Source organism: Martes martes (assembly GCF_963455335.1).
Source record: "Martes martes genome assembly, chromosome: 7".
Taxonomy (NCBI): domain Eukaryota; kingdom Metazoa; phylum Chordata; class Mammalia; order Carnivora; family Mustelidae; genus Martes; species Martes martes.
Window position 1 is genome coordinate 67,983,769 of NC_137894.1, and position 16,177 is coordinate 67,999,945.

Below are 16,177 nucleotides of genomic sequence, written 5' to 3' on the forward strand. Positions count from 1 at the left end.
CAATGTTGAGCAGCCCTCCCTCCACTTCTGTAGAACTGGACACTTGGACAGTTAGGTAGCCCTTCCATCCTCAACAAGGTCATTTGTTTCTCAGTCCATTGAGTCATTAGGCTCTTGCCAATTTGTGGGATAATTAGATTTGCCCTAAGTCTGTAGGCGATTGATAAAATTTTAGCATATCCTTTATATAAGCCACAGAAATGAAAACTAAATAAGAGTAAACCTGTGTATATTCCTAACTAAGTGAAGAGTTATGAACGTACCCTTTGATCAACATCAAACTCTAGGAGGTCTCTACTTACACACCACAGAGCTCAACTCTCTACTGTTGATTTTTTGTAATCAGTGATTTGGCTGAACACCTGGAGAACAGACTTACCATATCTACAAATCCTCTGATGTTCTAAAAAATATGTAACAAGTAGATAGAATCTTCAAAACGTATGTGTGCCAATTTACTAAATATTCTGGTTTACAGATGACCAAGAATAAAATCACTTTTGTTTTAACTATCATTGCTAGCAAAGGATCAAAAATGTACCGATCCCTTTTCCTTCTTAGGAAATACAGTACCCTGAACATGATGACTCTTTCTCTTTTGACCTGGCGTTCTGTCATGTCTGAAAGTGGGTCTGCTCTTATTGTACCACTACATGGGCAGTCCTGGAATTTAGCCTGGTTGCACTGGTACACCTGTGATTATTGTTAAAATGCCAGAATATTTCCACACCAGTTGATAAACAGCCACTTCCCTGAGTCTCCCCAAAGCCTACCTACCATCCTGACCCCATCCCTAATATCCCTAAACCTCCCCACCACCAAGAAACTAAAGAAATAGCCCCTGAGATCTCCAATGTCCTACTTCAGTGCTGTGCCTCTCTCTGTCCTGACTGGGGTCAGTGCTCACGTGAAACAATAAACATTTTATAATACCATCATTGCCTCCAGGTGAAATTATTATATTTAAGAAGCAAGTGAGCTGAAACTCAACTGACTGAAAAGTATACCATAGAAGATAATTCATTAGTTTTTGTTTTTAAATAATAAATTTCTGTAATATATCAGCTTTCCTTTTTATATTTCAACTCTTTCCTATGTGAAGGGCTATGCAAATATCTAATTCATTAAGCTTTCTGGTTAATTAAAATTTTACCAGAGAAATTATTGCTCCCCCTTTAAGATATCATTGACATCCATGTTCAATTTACCTTGTTTGTCTCCTGTTAAGACCCAGATCTTAATATTAGCTAGTGATAAACTTGCAATTGTTTCAGTAACACCCTCTTGCAACTTATCTTCTACAGCAGTGGCACCTAGTAGCTATATTGAAAAATAGAGGATATCTTATGTTAATGCAGGCAAACAACAACCACAATGTATCTATGGCTTTAAATCACAGAGTTTAGAGGTCAAGGAACATGAACTGAAGATGGAAGTTATGAAGCATTGATACGGCAAGCATCTTATTATATGCAGTGATGGGTTGGGAAGGTCTTTAAGTGGAGGTTCCCAAATCAAGCCTACTGACAGTCACACCAATTAATGACAGAGATCCTGGAGGTCAGAATTTATGAGGGGTCTGATATGCTCAGGTAACATATAAGCATAAACCATCAGAAGCCATTTGGCCTTCTGAGAACTGAAGAACTCCCCAGCCTCTTCCCCACTTTTATCAACATGGAAAGGTCCAAAGGAGAGCCCTAATCTTATTTAAAAAAAAAAAAAAAAAGCCATTCTCCTAAATTAACACACCAGCAGATGCCATAAACTAAAAAGTGAAGGGTCTTGCATAATATTTCATCCAGGGATGAATATAACATACTCCTTAGTACCTCACGATTGCTAACCATCCTAACCACTGGGGCCTCAGGGAAGAGCAGTTCATACTCTGGGCAGCACAGAAAAAATCAGAACCTTAGGGCCTAGGATGGTTTAGAGCTATAGCTACATTTCATGCAAAGTTTTCCTGCTTAAAAAGGTAGATCATAAAGCAGGGAGAGAAAAAAAACAAAAACAAAAACAAAACATAAAATCAAGGACATACTGGAGGCTGACAAAGAATAGAGATGCCACTATCTTCTACTTTGGGGAAACTTCCAATTGTATAATCTACTGCCAACAGAAATAATCCTCTAGGCTCTCTAGGGCCATACATGGCAAACTTGAAGCCAATGTATAAAGCATGACTCAGTGTTTGAAAGAGTAACATCTGCTACATGCAAAATGATTTGGCAATGGATTATTCCTGCGCTAGATCTCTAAATACGTACTATCCCTTCTGTAAACGCAAACCACCGTGCTTCTAAACTCATACCATTAAATCCCTTTCAATTTCTTCATATAGCCCAGCTATCCGTTCATCCCTCTCATCCTTGAGAGTGTTTGCATCTTCAAGCATCTTGTGCCACTCTTTAAAGTATTTGTCATCCAGATCTCTGTATGCAATGGCCAAGGTTCGAAGGCCTTCCCCTGCAAATTCCTGCCAGAGCAGACACAGATTTAGGAACCATCACAGAGTAGTAACCACTGAAATAACAGCAACAATAATGGATAAGTTGTTCACTTACATTCATTTTGTTTCAAGAGTATTACTTGGCCATCCTGACCCCCAACTTTTTAATCCCCTTGGAAATGGGATATGTTTATATTTGGTATTTTATTTCTATGGGGTTAAAACATTCAGGGGAGCTAGCCTTCTCCCTAAAGACAGCGGCAATGCCTGCTGAAGTACCCCAGGTAAGAAGTGATCAACCACACCCATGACTTGAGATATAAGTTTGAAGCAATATATATTGGTTTCAACCTACCCCCTGCATAAAGGAAGCATTCCTGGCAGTAAGAAAGACCCAGCCTGTTTCATGGCACATAGCCCTTGACTTCCAGTGGAGAGGAAAGGATCCTCAGGGGAACCATAGCTCTCAAATCAAAGGCAGAAACTCTCTCAAAAGATGGCAGCATGACATTTCACCAGTCTTGTCATGTTCCACCTAATAATATAGCTATGTCTAAAATTAATTGAGTCTTACTTCTGTTTATGCTTGAAATCTTCCATAATAAAAAGCTAAAGTCAATTACAGATGAATAAACATTGGTCAGGTTACAGAAGTTGAAACATATTAAGGTTATAAGAATAATATCTAGGGTCAAAAGGGAGAGTGAGGCAGCAAAGTTAAAACAAATATTTGTTTCTGGGAAGCAAGTAAAGGCTGACTTTTACTGTTCATTCTAGATCATCTAAATCTTCTTCCTTTTTGTTATATGGTAAGTTTTATTTTAATAATGAAAATTCTTAGAAATTTAAAAAACATCGAGTCATGCTATTTTTAAAAATTACTCTTTTTGAGAAACTGATTTCTATGGAGTTATTATTTAATAATTGGTCAAATTAATTCAAGAGTCATACTTTTCCTTTAGTGTCTCAGTAAACTGATGATCTCAAATGATACCTTTGGTGCTTTATCCTTCTAATAGGAAAAATAAATAAATAAAAACAGGACACTGGTAGGTGCAAAGTGTCTCACATAGCCACAATAGCTAGAAGCATATGTAGATTGCTTTGGGGAAATGTAAAAACCTCCCACTTTGTCTAGGCCTCCAGTCGTCATTTTATGGGCCTCTACACTGCAAGTGTGTTTAGAACATTTCCACTCCTTTGGGCATTGCCACTGAGCATATCCTCTCTGTTGTGTTTTGGCTTATAGAACAGACATAGGTTCTTGATCAGGCACAAGTTACACCATGACACACCCTAACTTGGTAAATGGAAAGTAAATTCAGTGCATGCCGCAATGATGTGGTTTCACCATGAAAACATTATCCGAATTTATCTTGTAGGCAATTGGTAGCACTCTGGACATTGTAATCACATTTTGCAAGACCACCACTGGGTCCCCTACTGATCTGAAAATCTAGTTATTGCCTTGTAATGATCTTTTGTCTCCTTAATTCACAGAAGCACTTCTTTGCCTTTAACTTGCAACCGCACTGGGCATGGCCAGTGCTTTCCTCCCTGTTCTGTACAACAGTGAATCAACTCTAAGACGGCATTACAAAAGGCGACAGATGATTTAAGTTATTTAATTAGTGCATGAATCACAAGTTTAATCCTAAATGAGCATTTGAGCAAGGTCATTTCCTACCATTAAAGAATTCAAAAGCAATTATTAAATATAAATTGAAAACTTCAGAATTTAAAGCCAAAACGAATAAAGTGAATGAAGGAAAGAGCAAGTCAAATTGATATTACCTGGAAAAAAATCTCTTTTGCAAAGAAATGTAAAAAGACCAAATTAGACTTCCTACACTTTAGTATGAGAGGAAAACGTACGAAAATCCAAGGCCTTTGGTGTTTGAGCAATGGCAAAAACCAGACACTTATGATTCTAATGTTGTTTTCACACACACACACACACACAAACAAAATTTAAAAAGACCATGCCGGCCTTCTGGAAAAGATTAAAAGAAAATCAAGAATGCTCTATTGGAAAGACAAAAACAATAGCTATGTTTGTAACCAATATTACTAAACCATCATTCTTTAAACTTAAAGTCAGGCAGAATTTTGTTTTGTTTTATTTGTTTGTTTGTTTTTTAAAGATCCAGGGAATGTTTTGTATTAAATATAGGGCTTGACAAAGGACATGAATCCTCAATAATTTTTTTAAAGGAGAGAAACCAATGAGGCTATGGGAGTTTTGACCAGTTGCCCTTAAAGTTCATATTCTGTTAAATGGAACCTCTAATAAGTATTAGAGAGACGCTTGAATCTTCAGGTTTAAATCAGGTTAATGATCATATTAATTCATAGACTCCTACTCTTTTGCCAAAATATATGTGCCAAATTTATATGGCATAAATATATATGCCAAAGATTATTCCTGCTCCCTTCAGAAAGCTTTTGTAAATAAATTATGCATAGTCTCAGAATGTGTGCATTTGGTAGCTTCAACGTAAAGAATATAAATGATTCATCGTGATTTACGACCTGAACAGAAGGACGACCCCCGGAGGAGAAAGTTGGCTGCTATTTCTCTTCAGCATGTAAGCAAGACCCTAAGCTATTCCCTGGGGGTAATCATAAAAAACTCCATTGGTTTCAGACACATTAGAACCCAAGGGAATCCAACTGTCCTGCTTCTCTTTCCAGAGCCAGTCTCTAAGAGAAGAAGCCTCAAACTGCAGGGGAGTTTGGGCAGGTTTCCCTAGGTGTCCTGAGCCTTTCCCCGGCCAGAGTTCAGGAGCCTACACTCAGCGGCTACTCCACAGCTGCTGTGTGTTAATCCATTTGTGGTAAGACTGATCAGACTTTCAGCAGGGCAACTATAGGTGTCCATGTGCCAGTTCCAGACATTCTCTGGCACAGTTTCCTATGCTTTCTATTTCAAAAGTCAGATCATTCGCTGATATTTTAAAAATAAGACCTAATCGTAGCAAGCGGCCAAAGGGCCATTGTGCTAACCTTCAGACAGAAGCACTTACACTGAGATGGTCTGTCGTCACTGTCAGAAGGTCTTCATTGGATGGATGAAGTTTTTCAAACAGAATAGTGTCCGCTCCTTTGGAATAAAGCTTTATCTGGCCTTCTGGGTTTCGAACTGAAAAGAAAAATTTTGCATAGTAGGTAATCAATGAAATCCGTCAAAACTAGACTTTCCTAGGGCTCCAGCCAGGAAATTTGGAAATGGGCATAATGTTTTAGCCAGTAGTAAAATATTCAGCGCCTTTAATTAGAAGGTCACTATCTAAGTCACTTGGCCATATTCCTGTTCTATTAACTTAGAAATATTCCATCTACTGGAATCCTTTGATTTCTCAAACTCAGAAACAAGTGTTTTTATTCAGATGTAAATGACCTTACCATTTTCCTTGCCTACTACTTTGAAGGGTTGATAAATTCAAACTAAGTCTTCTGGATTGAACAGAATTGAGAGCTTTGCCTGCAGGTCTCCTGATGTGAAACTCAAGTCCTACTGTAGGAATCAGCTACCACTGTTATGCCAAATGATCTCCACATGGAATTCTAGCCACTCAAAGCCATGGTTTATGCCCTAGTTTTCCATTCTTGCTGATGTTTTTCTTTACCCTCTTTACTCATTGGAAAAGCCCTTTCTTTCATTCTTGGTGGTTGATTTTTCAGTCACAATCCTGGCCTGCAAGCATACCTCACAGGGGGCTTTCAAAATTAGTTTCTATCTTCTTTTAACTGGAAGTCTGTATCAGTTAGGGCTATGTTTTTAATCTGTCACCCCTCCCAGGTTTGGGAATGACAGCCCTGAGGAGGTTCCCCTCCCTTCATTTCCAGTCTTTAAACCTTCCCCTGGCTGTCCCACATATTGCCGTCAAATCTTTTTTTAAACTACGAAATGCTTGGCCTACATTTGTAGGCTTGGCTTTATAGCTTGGCACATATTAGGCCCTTAATGATTTGTTGAATGAATGAAGGAATGAAGACATGACATGACATGACATGGCAATATATTTCTTTCCAGGAACTACCTACAGTTTAAGACAACTTTCTGGGTCATGATGTGATGGTCTGAACAATGACCTTCACAAGCTTCATCATATCAAAGATTGTTACATGCTTTCCAATCAATTGTAACTTTTCTCTAAAAATAGAATGTCTCAAAACAAATGAACATAAATATTGACTACTATTAATTTAACAGAATATAAAATTTAGAGCTTGACTTAATGGAATATAAATACCAAAGTACAATAAATTAATTTCCCTTTTTACCTTTAACTACTCTTACTTAAGATTTCATCTATTCTAGTTTCCTCATGGCTTTGAATATATTTAATACACCCTGGAAACTTTTTTGTATTGGGACTTGTCTAGGGCTTGTCTTCTCTCCTAAAACCCTTGGTCAGCTCTCCTAGTTACCAGAACTCCTGCAGTTCTTCTTGTACTCTGCCTCTAATTGCCCATGTTGGAGAACAAGGGAAAAAGCATATATAATTTATCTAATTCTTCAAGCTGGAGGGGGGTGGGAACATTTAATCCTAGCTTTCTTTTGCTTTTCTTCTACAGCAATCCAATTTAATAATTTTCCCCATATTTTCTCCCTTCCATCACCAGAGCTAAAAAGGCCAAGGATGGGCATCCTACTTTTACCAGTACGACTTCTCTTTGACTATTGTTTATAGGCTGGGCTAGGACATCAGTTCCCAAACTTTTTGGTCTCAGAACCCTTGTACACTATTAAAACTTTGTGAGAACTCCAGGGCTTTTTTGAAGTGGGTTTTATTTATTAATATTTACCATATTAGAAATTAAAGTTGAGAAATATTATTATATCAATGGTCTTTTGATAATAATTATATTACCATAATAATGACTATTATAATTATGATAATAAACATTTTACATATTAACATAAATAACATTTCTATAATTATAATTTCCACAACAAAAAAAAGTGTAGCTTGGGGAGTGGCGTTGTTTTACATGATAGCAGTTCTCTTTAACATCTGGCTTAAAAGGTGTTTGGATTCTCCTATCTGCTTCTGCGGTTCAATCAGTTGTGATATCACACACCATGTGGCTTTTATAAAACTCTGCAGTACACTCATGAGAAAAATAAGGAAAAAGACAAATAACATTAGTATTATTATGAAAATGTTTTTATCCTTGTGCATTCTCTGAAAATCTCCCAAGTTTTCTTAGGGTTCCCTAGACCACACATGGAGAGTCACTGGTCTAGGAAATCACAAGCCAATTATAATTGTGGAAATCCCTTACCATCTCTTCATCTCAGTTTCTACATATGAAAAAAAGGAGATATTTAAACACTCTAGCTTCTAAGGTCCTTTTCAATCTATATTTTTCTCATTCAGTAAAGATTCCCATTTCTTCCACATTTTTTTCTTAAGCCAGCATTAGCCCCTTTAAATTTGAGTTTGTATAAATCTAGTTTCATGGAATCTTGCTTAATTTTACTCACTAAATCTTTCCTTTTGCAGTGCAGCAGGTTTTGCGTCTCTTTATTCAAGGCTTCTAGTCATATCTGCTAGGAAATTTCTAGGCTAATCAAGTCTCACTCATTTCAGAAGTTAGCCTTTTCAAAATAAAAAGAGAAGTGCCTGGGTGGCTCAGTCAGTTAAGCATCCAACTCCTGATTTTGGCTCGGGTTATGATCTCAGAGTCACAGGATTGAGCCCCCTGATGGGTTCCATGCTCAGTGGGAAGTCTGCTCCAGATTTTGTCTGTCCCTCTGTGCCTCCCCCTGACACACACACACACACACTTTTTCTCTCTCTCTCTCAAAAAAAATTTAAATTAAAAAGAACGTAACAGTTTTAAATGGTCAAGATAACATGTGGGCAGAGTCTGGAAAAAAATCGAAAATCATATATTTTTTATTTATAAATCTTCTCCCATTGCTGGTCCTTTATATATTGGTGTTCTTTAAAGATTTTCCTATGATCTAATTCCCCTTTCATTCTCCATGTGGTCACATTCATTTCTATGGCTTCAGGTTCCAGTGACAGAATGACTGATTTTAAGTGTATACCTCCTGCCCAAATCTATCTCCAGCACTCCCTTCCAATCTGTACATCCAACCACCAACTAGTTATCTCCTTTTGGATGTGCTCAGGCACAGCAGACTCAAACTGGACACATTATCTTCCTCTAATAACTACGTATTTCTCTTAAGTCTCCATCTCAATAACAAGCTTCACCATTCACTCTATCTCCCAAATCAGATATCCAGCCATAATCAAACCTCCTCTCCCTCCACCACCCGTGTATCCAACTGCAGCTATGAATTCCTCCCCTCTTGCCTATATTGTCACATTAACCCACATGGTTTTACTCATTTCAACCCTGCTTCTCTCCAAACTCTACTGTAATCCTGCCAGAGTCATCTTCACACTATTGCTTAGAATCCTGCAATTGCCTCCCTATGTACTCCTATGTATGTAGATTAAGTTTGGACACTCTTAACATGTCATAAACAGGAATCATTAAGACCTGTCCTTTCCTTTTTTTTTTTAATTTTTTTAAGTTTTTATTTATTTATTTGACAGAGAGAGAGAGAGATCGTAAGTAGGCAGAGAGGCAGGCAGAGAGAGAGGGGGAAGCAGGCCCCCCGCTGAGCAGAGACCCGATGCGGGGCTTGATCCCAGGACCCTGAGATCATGACCTGGGCCGAAGACAGAGGCTTAACCCACTGAGCCACCCAGGTGCCCCAAGACCTGTCCTTTTCCAGCCCAACTCCTACCCTACTTCACCATCTTCTCCTGGGTGCAATCACACAGAACACTTCAATTCCACATTCTCCCTTAGTGTCAAGTCTCCGGTGCATGATAGGCACTTGCTAAATATTTGCTTGAGTTGAATTATAATTATACAAAACTCATTGAAAGCAACAGTTATGCCTTTGTGACATAAAAAGAAAAAGAAAAAAAGAAGTGGTTTCCAGGTGTATGCTATAAGAGTAAATACAATAGCAACACTGTAAAGGGTGATGAATAATTCTATTTTGCCATATCTCAGTTGGATGGTTGTTCATATATCCACACAGAGAAATGCCTGTCATATGGCAGTGTGATCTGTATTTTGATCATCTCTTAAAAGTTTAGAGTTGAGCAACTCTTACTAAAGATCTTGCAAGGGTTTTTCAAGGACCTAGCTTAATTTTTGCTTACTTCCATGTTTATGTGCCACTTGCCTCTATTAACAAGTATCTTTGAATTTTATCTCTGTATTTTTATTTACACAATGAGAATTGGTCCTTTTAAAACTGTATAACAAGATCTATATGTTTATTAATATAGTAGATTCTACATTCTGACAAAATTCTTTGTAGAAATCTATTTTTATTTAAGTAACTGAATTAAATTGGGGCTCTTGCCCTGGAATGAAAGTAGTACTAGTATCAAAACTACACATTCATGATTCAATGAATGATAGTTCCCCCTCAAAAAAAAAAAAAAAAGGAAGAGGAAACAGAGGCAGAGGAAAGGAGGAGAGGAAAAGAAGGATGAAGAGGAAGAAGAAGAAATAGAGGAGGAGGCAGAGAAGGAAGAGGAGGAGGAGGAACAAGAGAAGGAGGAGGAGGACGAGAAGAAAAGGGGCAGCAAGAGCAGCAAATATCTGAGTCCTCACATCAGGGTGTTGTCCCCACAGACCAAGCCATGTGACAGTCATGAGACTAGCACTGTTTTTTGTGCCTTATTATCAAACAGAGAGTTTCTACACTAGTGGAGCCCCTCTTTCAAATTCCTCCTGATTAAAAACCAAACAGAACCAAATAAAGCCCACAAGCTTCCATGCATTCTGTGGTGGAAGATTACCTTTCTTCATATGGATCCATTAAGTCAAACATCTGAAGTTTGTGGTTAGGCTGTGATTTCTCCACAGCCTGTAGTGATGACTGATGCTGGGGAAAAGCCAAAAGTTTCCCTGTGTAGCAATTTTAGGTTTTTGTCAACACCCTCATAGCAAAGGGAAGCCGGTTCTAAGCCAACCCAACATTAGTAACACCTCCCCTGAAGCTGTAAAAAGAAGATTACTTCTGCTAATACATCATTAAGCCAACGCCTAGAGCAGCATATGTGCTCTTCAGCAGCACCAATGAGGACTGCCTACAGCCTGTTCAAAAAAAATAAATAAATAAACATAAACATCCCCAGCTGATGTTCGGCTTTTACCTGCTGAGAGCAATCTCCCACGGCTAGTTTCCAGTAGTTAGAGGACAAAAACCTGACCATGTATACATATGTTTTCTATAGTAGAAACTGATTTAATATGATGATCAGGGTGTTCGTAAGTTACAAAGTATTGGGTTAAATCTTATTTAACAAACATTTATAGAAAATCTATAATGTTCCAAGCTCTGTGCTGGGCCTTGGGCATTTTAAGATGACTAAAACACAGTACGGCCTTCAGGTAGCTCATACTCTAACACCTGGGAAGCTCATGAGTATCCCGGGGCTGGTATCACCCTGGTTTATGAACAAGGTGCTCCGAGGAAGAAGAGAGTGCTCCTATTTGGAGAGTAGAGAAAGAATTGAGAGAATAACGGACACTGAAGTTGGACACTTAAGTTTCCAGGTGAGGAGAAGTTTTCTAAAAGAAGTAGGGAAGAGGAAAGTCCAAGTAGGGGAAATAGCACATGCAAAGAGTGAAAGTACACAATGCTTGCCTGAAATGGCAAGATCTAGGGAGGCTTGGGAAGTTTGGGGAAATAGAAGAAAAGTAGATTGAGGTCAGATTGCAAATAATCTTGAATGTCCTGCTAAGAATGTTACCCTCTAAGTTCTAAGAAGCCATCAAGGATTTTATGTAGGTGATGGCAAAATCAGGCCAATGTTTTAGAAAGAATACCCTCGTATCAACACAGAGTATTATCTTAAAGGGAAGTGGTTTTGAAGATACTGCAATAATACAAGCAAGTGGTGATTAGAGCCTTAACTAAAGCAATTATACTGGGAAACATCTCTAGAAACACAACGAGTAGTATCTGAGGAATCTATTAATTCTCTGTGTCTCAGTTTTGTTAACTTTAAAATGGGCATAAAAAATAGTACTTACATAACTTATAGGGCTGTTGTGACAGTTAAATCACTTAATTCATGAGGAACATCTCTAACAGTGCTGGACTTAATAAGCACTTGTGATATGTTACTTATACTTATTATTGCAGTGTTAAGGCTAAGTTGAAAATGAAAGGCACTCATAAAGTCACAAAAAAAAAACAAAACATAACTCTCAGTACGTAACCAAGAGTGAAATCATTCTTGAGAAGCAGCAATGTAACAAGTACTATCAAAAGATCAAACATAATCTCAGCTACCAGCCATACCTATGACAGACATCCTTTTTCTGATATTGTTGAAGTCCAAGAAGGCAAGCAGTTGGTAAGTAACCGGTGTTCCCAGTTCTTCTACTGTTATCGTGTCTGGGGTTCGAGACTTAAAAATGAACCCAAAATTCCTTGCAGCAGTCACTAAAGCCCCCTCATCAGGTGACTGAACTTGGTAAATCAGCTGCCCTAAAAGGAAAAGAAACTACCATGTTAAACAATAGCACAAAAAAAAAAAATCTATTAAACAAAAAAGGAAAAGAAACAAATGCATTAATACTGAGATTAACGGCTAAAATTCACAGAATGCCAATACTAATGTCAACTCATTCTGTAACATTGAACTCAAGGGTTAGTTCTAGAAACCAGAACTTTTCTACTTGCCAACCAGCTGGTCCAAGTGCCTGTCCTGCGAGATACTACAGGACACCATGCATACCACAAACACAGTCCTTGTCATCTCATACAAAAATGCCCATTTCTACATCTCCCTTTCCATAATACTGGAAGTTTCTTAGGTCAGAGGCTGAATCTTTGTATTTTCAGTGACTAGAATTGTGCAGTAGAAGTTTCACAAACTAAAACACTTAATCTGTGTTAACTCACATAATCCTCACAGACAGACCTGAGGTAAGGATTATTAAAATTATTTTTTCCATTTTATACCACTGACCTATGACTATAGAGGTTATATAATTTGGGTAAGATCATACAGCCAAAGAGTAATAGAGCAGATATTCCAAATTCCACTTGAGTCTGCTACTAATGACCATTTCATGAGAATGCATACAAGAAACTCTTGAAATGTAAGAAATCAAACTGGTGTGTTCATTCTTGGAGCCTGATATTGTGAAAGTATTAGGCTAAGAATAAGAGGGGAGGAGAGAAAGAATGAAATGAGGAAAACAAAACAAAACAAAAAAGCCATAAAAATACAGCATGTATAAGGTAAAACCTTCTACATAAAATTGTATTATCTTTGTAAAAATACATCAGAAAAAGTAGGCAGAGTAATAACCATATTTACTGAGTTATAGTACTGTCCAAGATAAATTCTTAAAAAATGAATTGCATATTAATGTGTATACTATGATTCCTTTTCATCAAAAACAAATAAACCACCTGCTTATTATATATCTTCATATATATATGCACAAGTGGAAAGGGTGAAATGATGCATACCAAATGTTTTCATTGGTTATGACTGCCGGGGTGAGACTGGAGGAGTTCGTGGAAGGAATTATTAGCTTTGCCTTTATAAACTTGGTACTGTGTGGTTTTCCCTTATATAGTAGGCATAAATTAATTTTGAAATTCAAAAAGGAAAAGGAATTAAAACAATTACTTGATTTACCTATGAAATGATATAACTTCCACTTCCGGAAACATGGTAAACTAGGTGCCAGGACCAACTTCCCTGCTACAAACAACTACAATTCCATATTAAACATTTTAATTTTTTAAATACATTCATGAAAGAGGTACTGGTAAGAAAATAAGAATTGTTCAGGTCAAAGACTGAGGAAAAAAATAAAATGAATAAAAGAAGACTGTAGCCAGCTTTTGCCTTGAGGGCATTTTCTGAACCAGGAGAACTTGATCGTTGGTTTCCAGCTTCTGAGGGTTCATGCATATTTGCACCCTACATTCACAATATCTAAGTGGCTTAAAAAAATCAAATTGAAAATTTAGTTTAATATGTTCCTGTGTTAGAACACTGACCAAAGCAAAGCGAGTCCTCTCTGGAGGAACCAGCCTTCACCTTAGGACCCAAAGGATTTCTAAAAACAAACTTCCAAGTAAAATGGTCATCTCAAAGTGAAAAATTATTAAAATCCCAATAAATAAGACACAATGAGAGCCAAGAGAAAGAAAAGAAAGAATAAGATCTGCAAAAACAGCAGATATTGGAATTATTAAAAATAGCACACACAAATACTTAATAGATTTCAAAAAATGAAAGAGGCATAAAATTAAGCAGATTTGATACAGAACAAAAGACCTAATAGAAATTAAAAATTAAAAGTGGCAAATTAGATTCTACTAGATAAAGAAGTAGTGTACTGGGGGAAAAAATGGAGAAAATTCCAAGATATATCCCAAAGAAAAAAGAAAGGGAAAAATGAGAGACTTCTTAAAAGACGAGAACAGAGTGAAAATACCTGACGCTGAACATCTAACATGAGAGGGGAAAATGAGTCATAGACAACACTGGAAAAAATACATGGCCAAGGAAACTCCAGAAATGGTGAGAGATGACATTCTACAGATTCAATAATCTCAATGAATTCTAAGCAATATAAATTTTATAAAAACCCACATCTACAGTGAGAACATGGAAGGAGAAATCTTAAAGGTAGCCGGGGGAGAAGACTGATGACCTTCAGTCTGACAACTGGACTGAGAGCTGACTATACAGTAACAGAAATAGTGGCAGAATACAATGGAGTACCTTCAGTGTGCTGAGAGAAAATTGTCACCTTAAATTTCTGCACACAGCAAAATCTTCAAGAATAAGAATGAAATAAAGTTGTTTTTCAAATAAAGTTTTTGAAAGTTTACTACCAGGAGGTTCCCCTAGCAGAAATTCTAAAGAATACACTTTATGGCAACAGAAGATCAGAGATAGGACAAGCACTAAAAAGCATAGAAATTAGTAAGTGTATAGGATAAATCTAAGGAAACACTGACTATAAAAACAATAAAAACATCTTGTGGGATTAAAAAAGAAAATACATGACAAGAGGTCTATGTAAGTCTTCTTACAGGGTTGATTACTGTTGAAGGGTTCTAAATTCTTTGTTTTGTTCAAAAGAAGGCTTAGGCTTTGATAAGTTCATTATGCTAAAACTTCTAGGGTAACCGCTCAAATACAAATAAGGATTCCAAAACAGCAGAAGTAAAAATAGAATAAATCCATAAGAGGGGGGCAAAAAAAAAGAAGAGACTAAGACAAAAGATGGGGCAACTTTAAAATACAAATAAGATAATAGAAATAAACTAAATACACCAATAATTATATATGAAATACTTAAAATCTAAATATAGCAATAATCAATAAAGGTGATGGACTAAATGTTGTGCTTAACCTTTCATTCTGTCAAACTAAGTATATTTTTAAATGTCAAAAATTATTCCACTCACAAAAGATGTGTCTAAAACACAAAGAAAAGATTGACAGGTAGGTTGGCAAGAGATAGTGGGAAAAGAAACAATGCAAATACTAACAAAAGCAAAACATCTATAACATCTATAACTATATTCATATCAGCCAAAATAAACTTTAAGGCAAAAATACTACTGGAGATTAAGAGAATCAACATATACTGATACAAGTTTAATTTAAAAAGACATAAGTCTAAATGAGTAGCTAACTAATAACACGACCTTAAAACATAGAAAGCAAACATCGACATAGCTACAAATAGAAACAGACAAATGCACCACAATAGTTGATGATTTTAACATACTCACTAATTGTGAAATCAAGTACTCAAAATAATCCACAGAGAGGTAGGAGACTGAACAATTCAATTAACAAATATTATCTCATGGATATAGTTAGGACCCAGGACATAATAACCGTAGAATGTACATTCCTTTCAAGCACACATGAGACATTTATAGGAACTGAAAACATACCAGGCCATAAAGCAAGCCTCAACAAATTTTAAAAGACCAATATAATGGGGCAATAAGGAAAAAAATTCTAAATTTTTTATCTCTTTAATTGCAATACACTAAAATAGAAAAAAAATCCTATCAAAAACTCTTGTACTTTCCACTTTCCTGCTTCTAAAATTTCATCCTGGTGAAGGAAATGAGAATGTCAACTTCCCCAAATGACTTCTCAATGAAACAGCACACATTTAAAATTAAAGCAATAGCTTCAACTATTAATTATACAATTACAAATTTTAAGTTTATTAGATTTGGGTTCTACTTTTTTCCATAACTAACATTTATACAAGAAAACTTTGTTTTTCAAGGTACGTTAACATATGGATTTAAGCTATCCTGTAATTAAAGGTTTAATAAAAGAGCAAAATAATTTCCCCCACTCAGTGATGTTAAACCTTCACTTAGAATTTGATATCTTAAAGCAAGAGATAGAAATAGTTAAAAGGATATATACATCTATATCTCTTCACTTCAAAATACCTTTTTATGGCAGGGTATTACCCACTAACCACCAGAATGGGTAAAATTTAGGAATGATAATACTAAATGGTGGCAAGAATGTCAAGGTACTAGAACTCTCATACACCGATGGTGGAATTTGTAAAATGATACAACCACTTTTGAAAGATAGCTGGGCAGTTTCTTATAAAATTAAACATATACTATGACCTGGCAATTCCTAT

The 16,177-nt window shown here is 36.6% G+C and overlaps 1 protein-coding gene across 1 annotated transcript in view; it reads right to left on the minus strand.

Moving 5' to 3' along the window:
• Positions 1-16,177, minus strand: part of LOC308346675 (putative phospholipid-transporting ATPase IM) — a gene marked incomplete at its 5' end in the record, with an annotated part of 68,202 nt that overhangs the window by 14,538 nt on the left and 37,487 nt on the right. The window contains 4 exons of the mRNA XM_080809724.1: positions 1,209-1,320; positions 2,315-2,479; positions 5,479-5,594; positions 11,814-12,002. Of these exons, the coding sequence (XP_080665850.1) occupies positions 1,209-1,320; positions 2,315-2,479; positions 5,479-5,594; positions 11,814-12,002 (582 nt within the window). The remainder of the gene's footprint in view (positions 1-1,208; positions 1,321-2,314; positions 2,480-5,478; positions 5,595-11,813; positions 12,003-16,177) is intronic.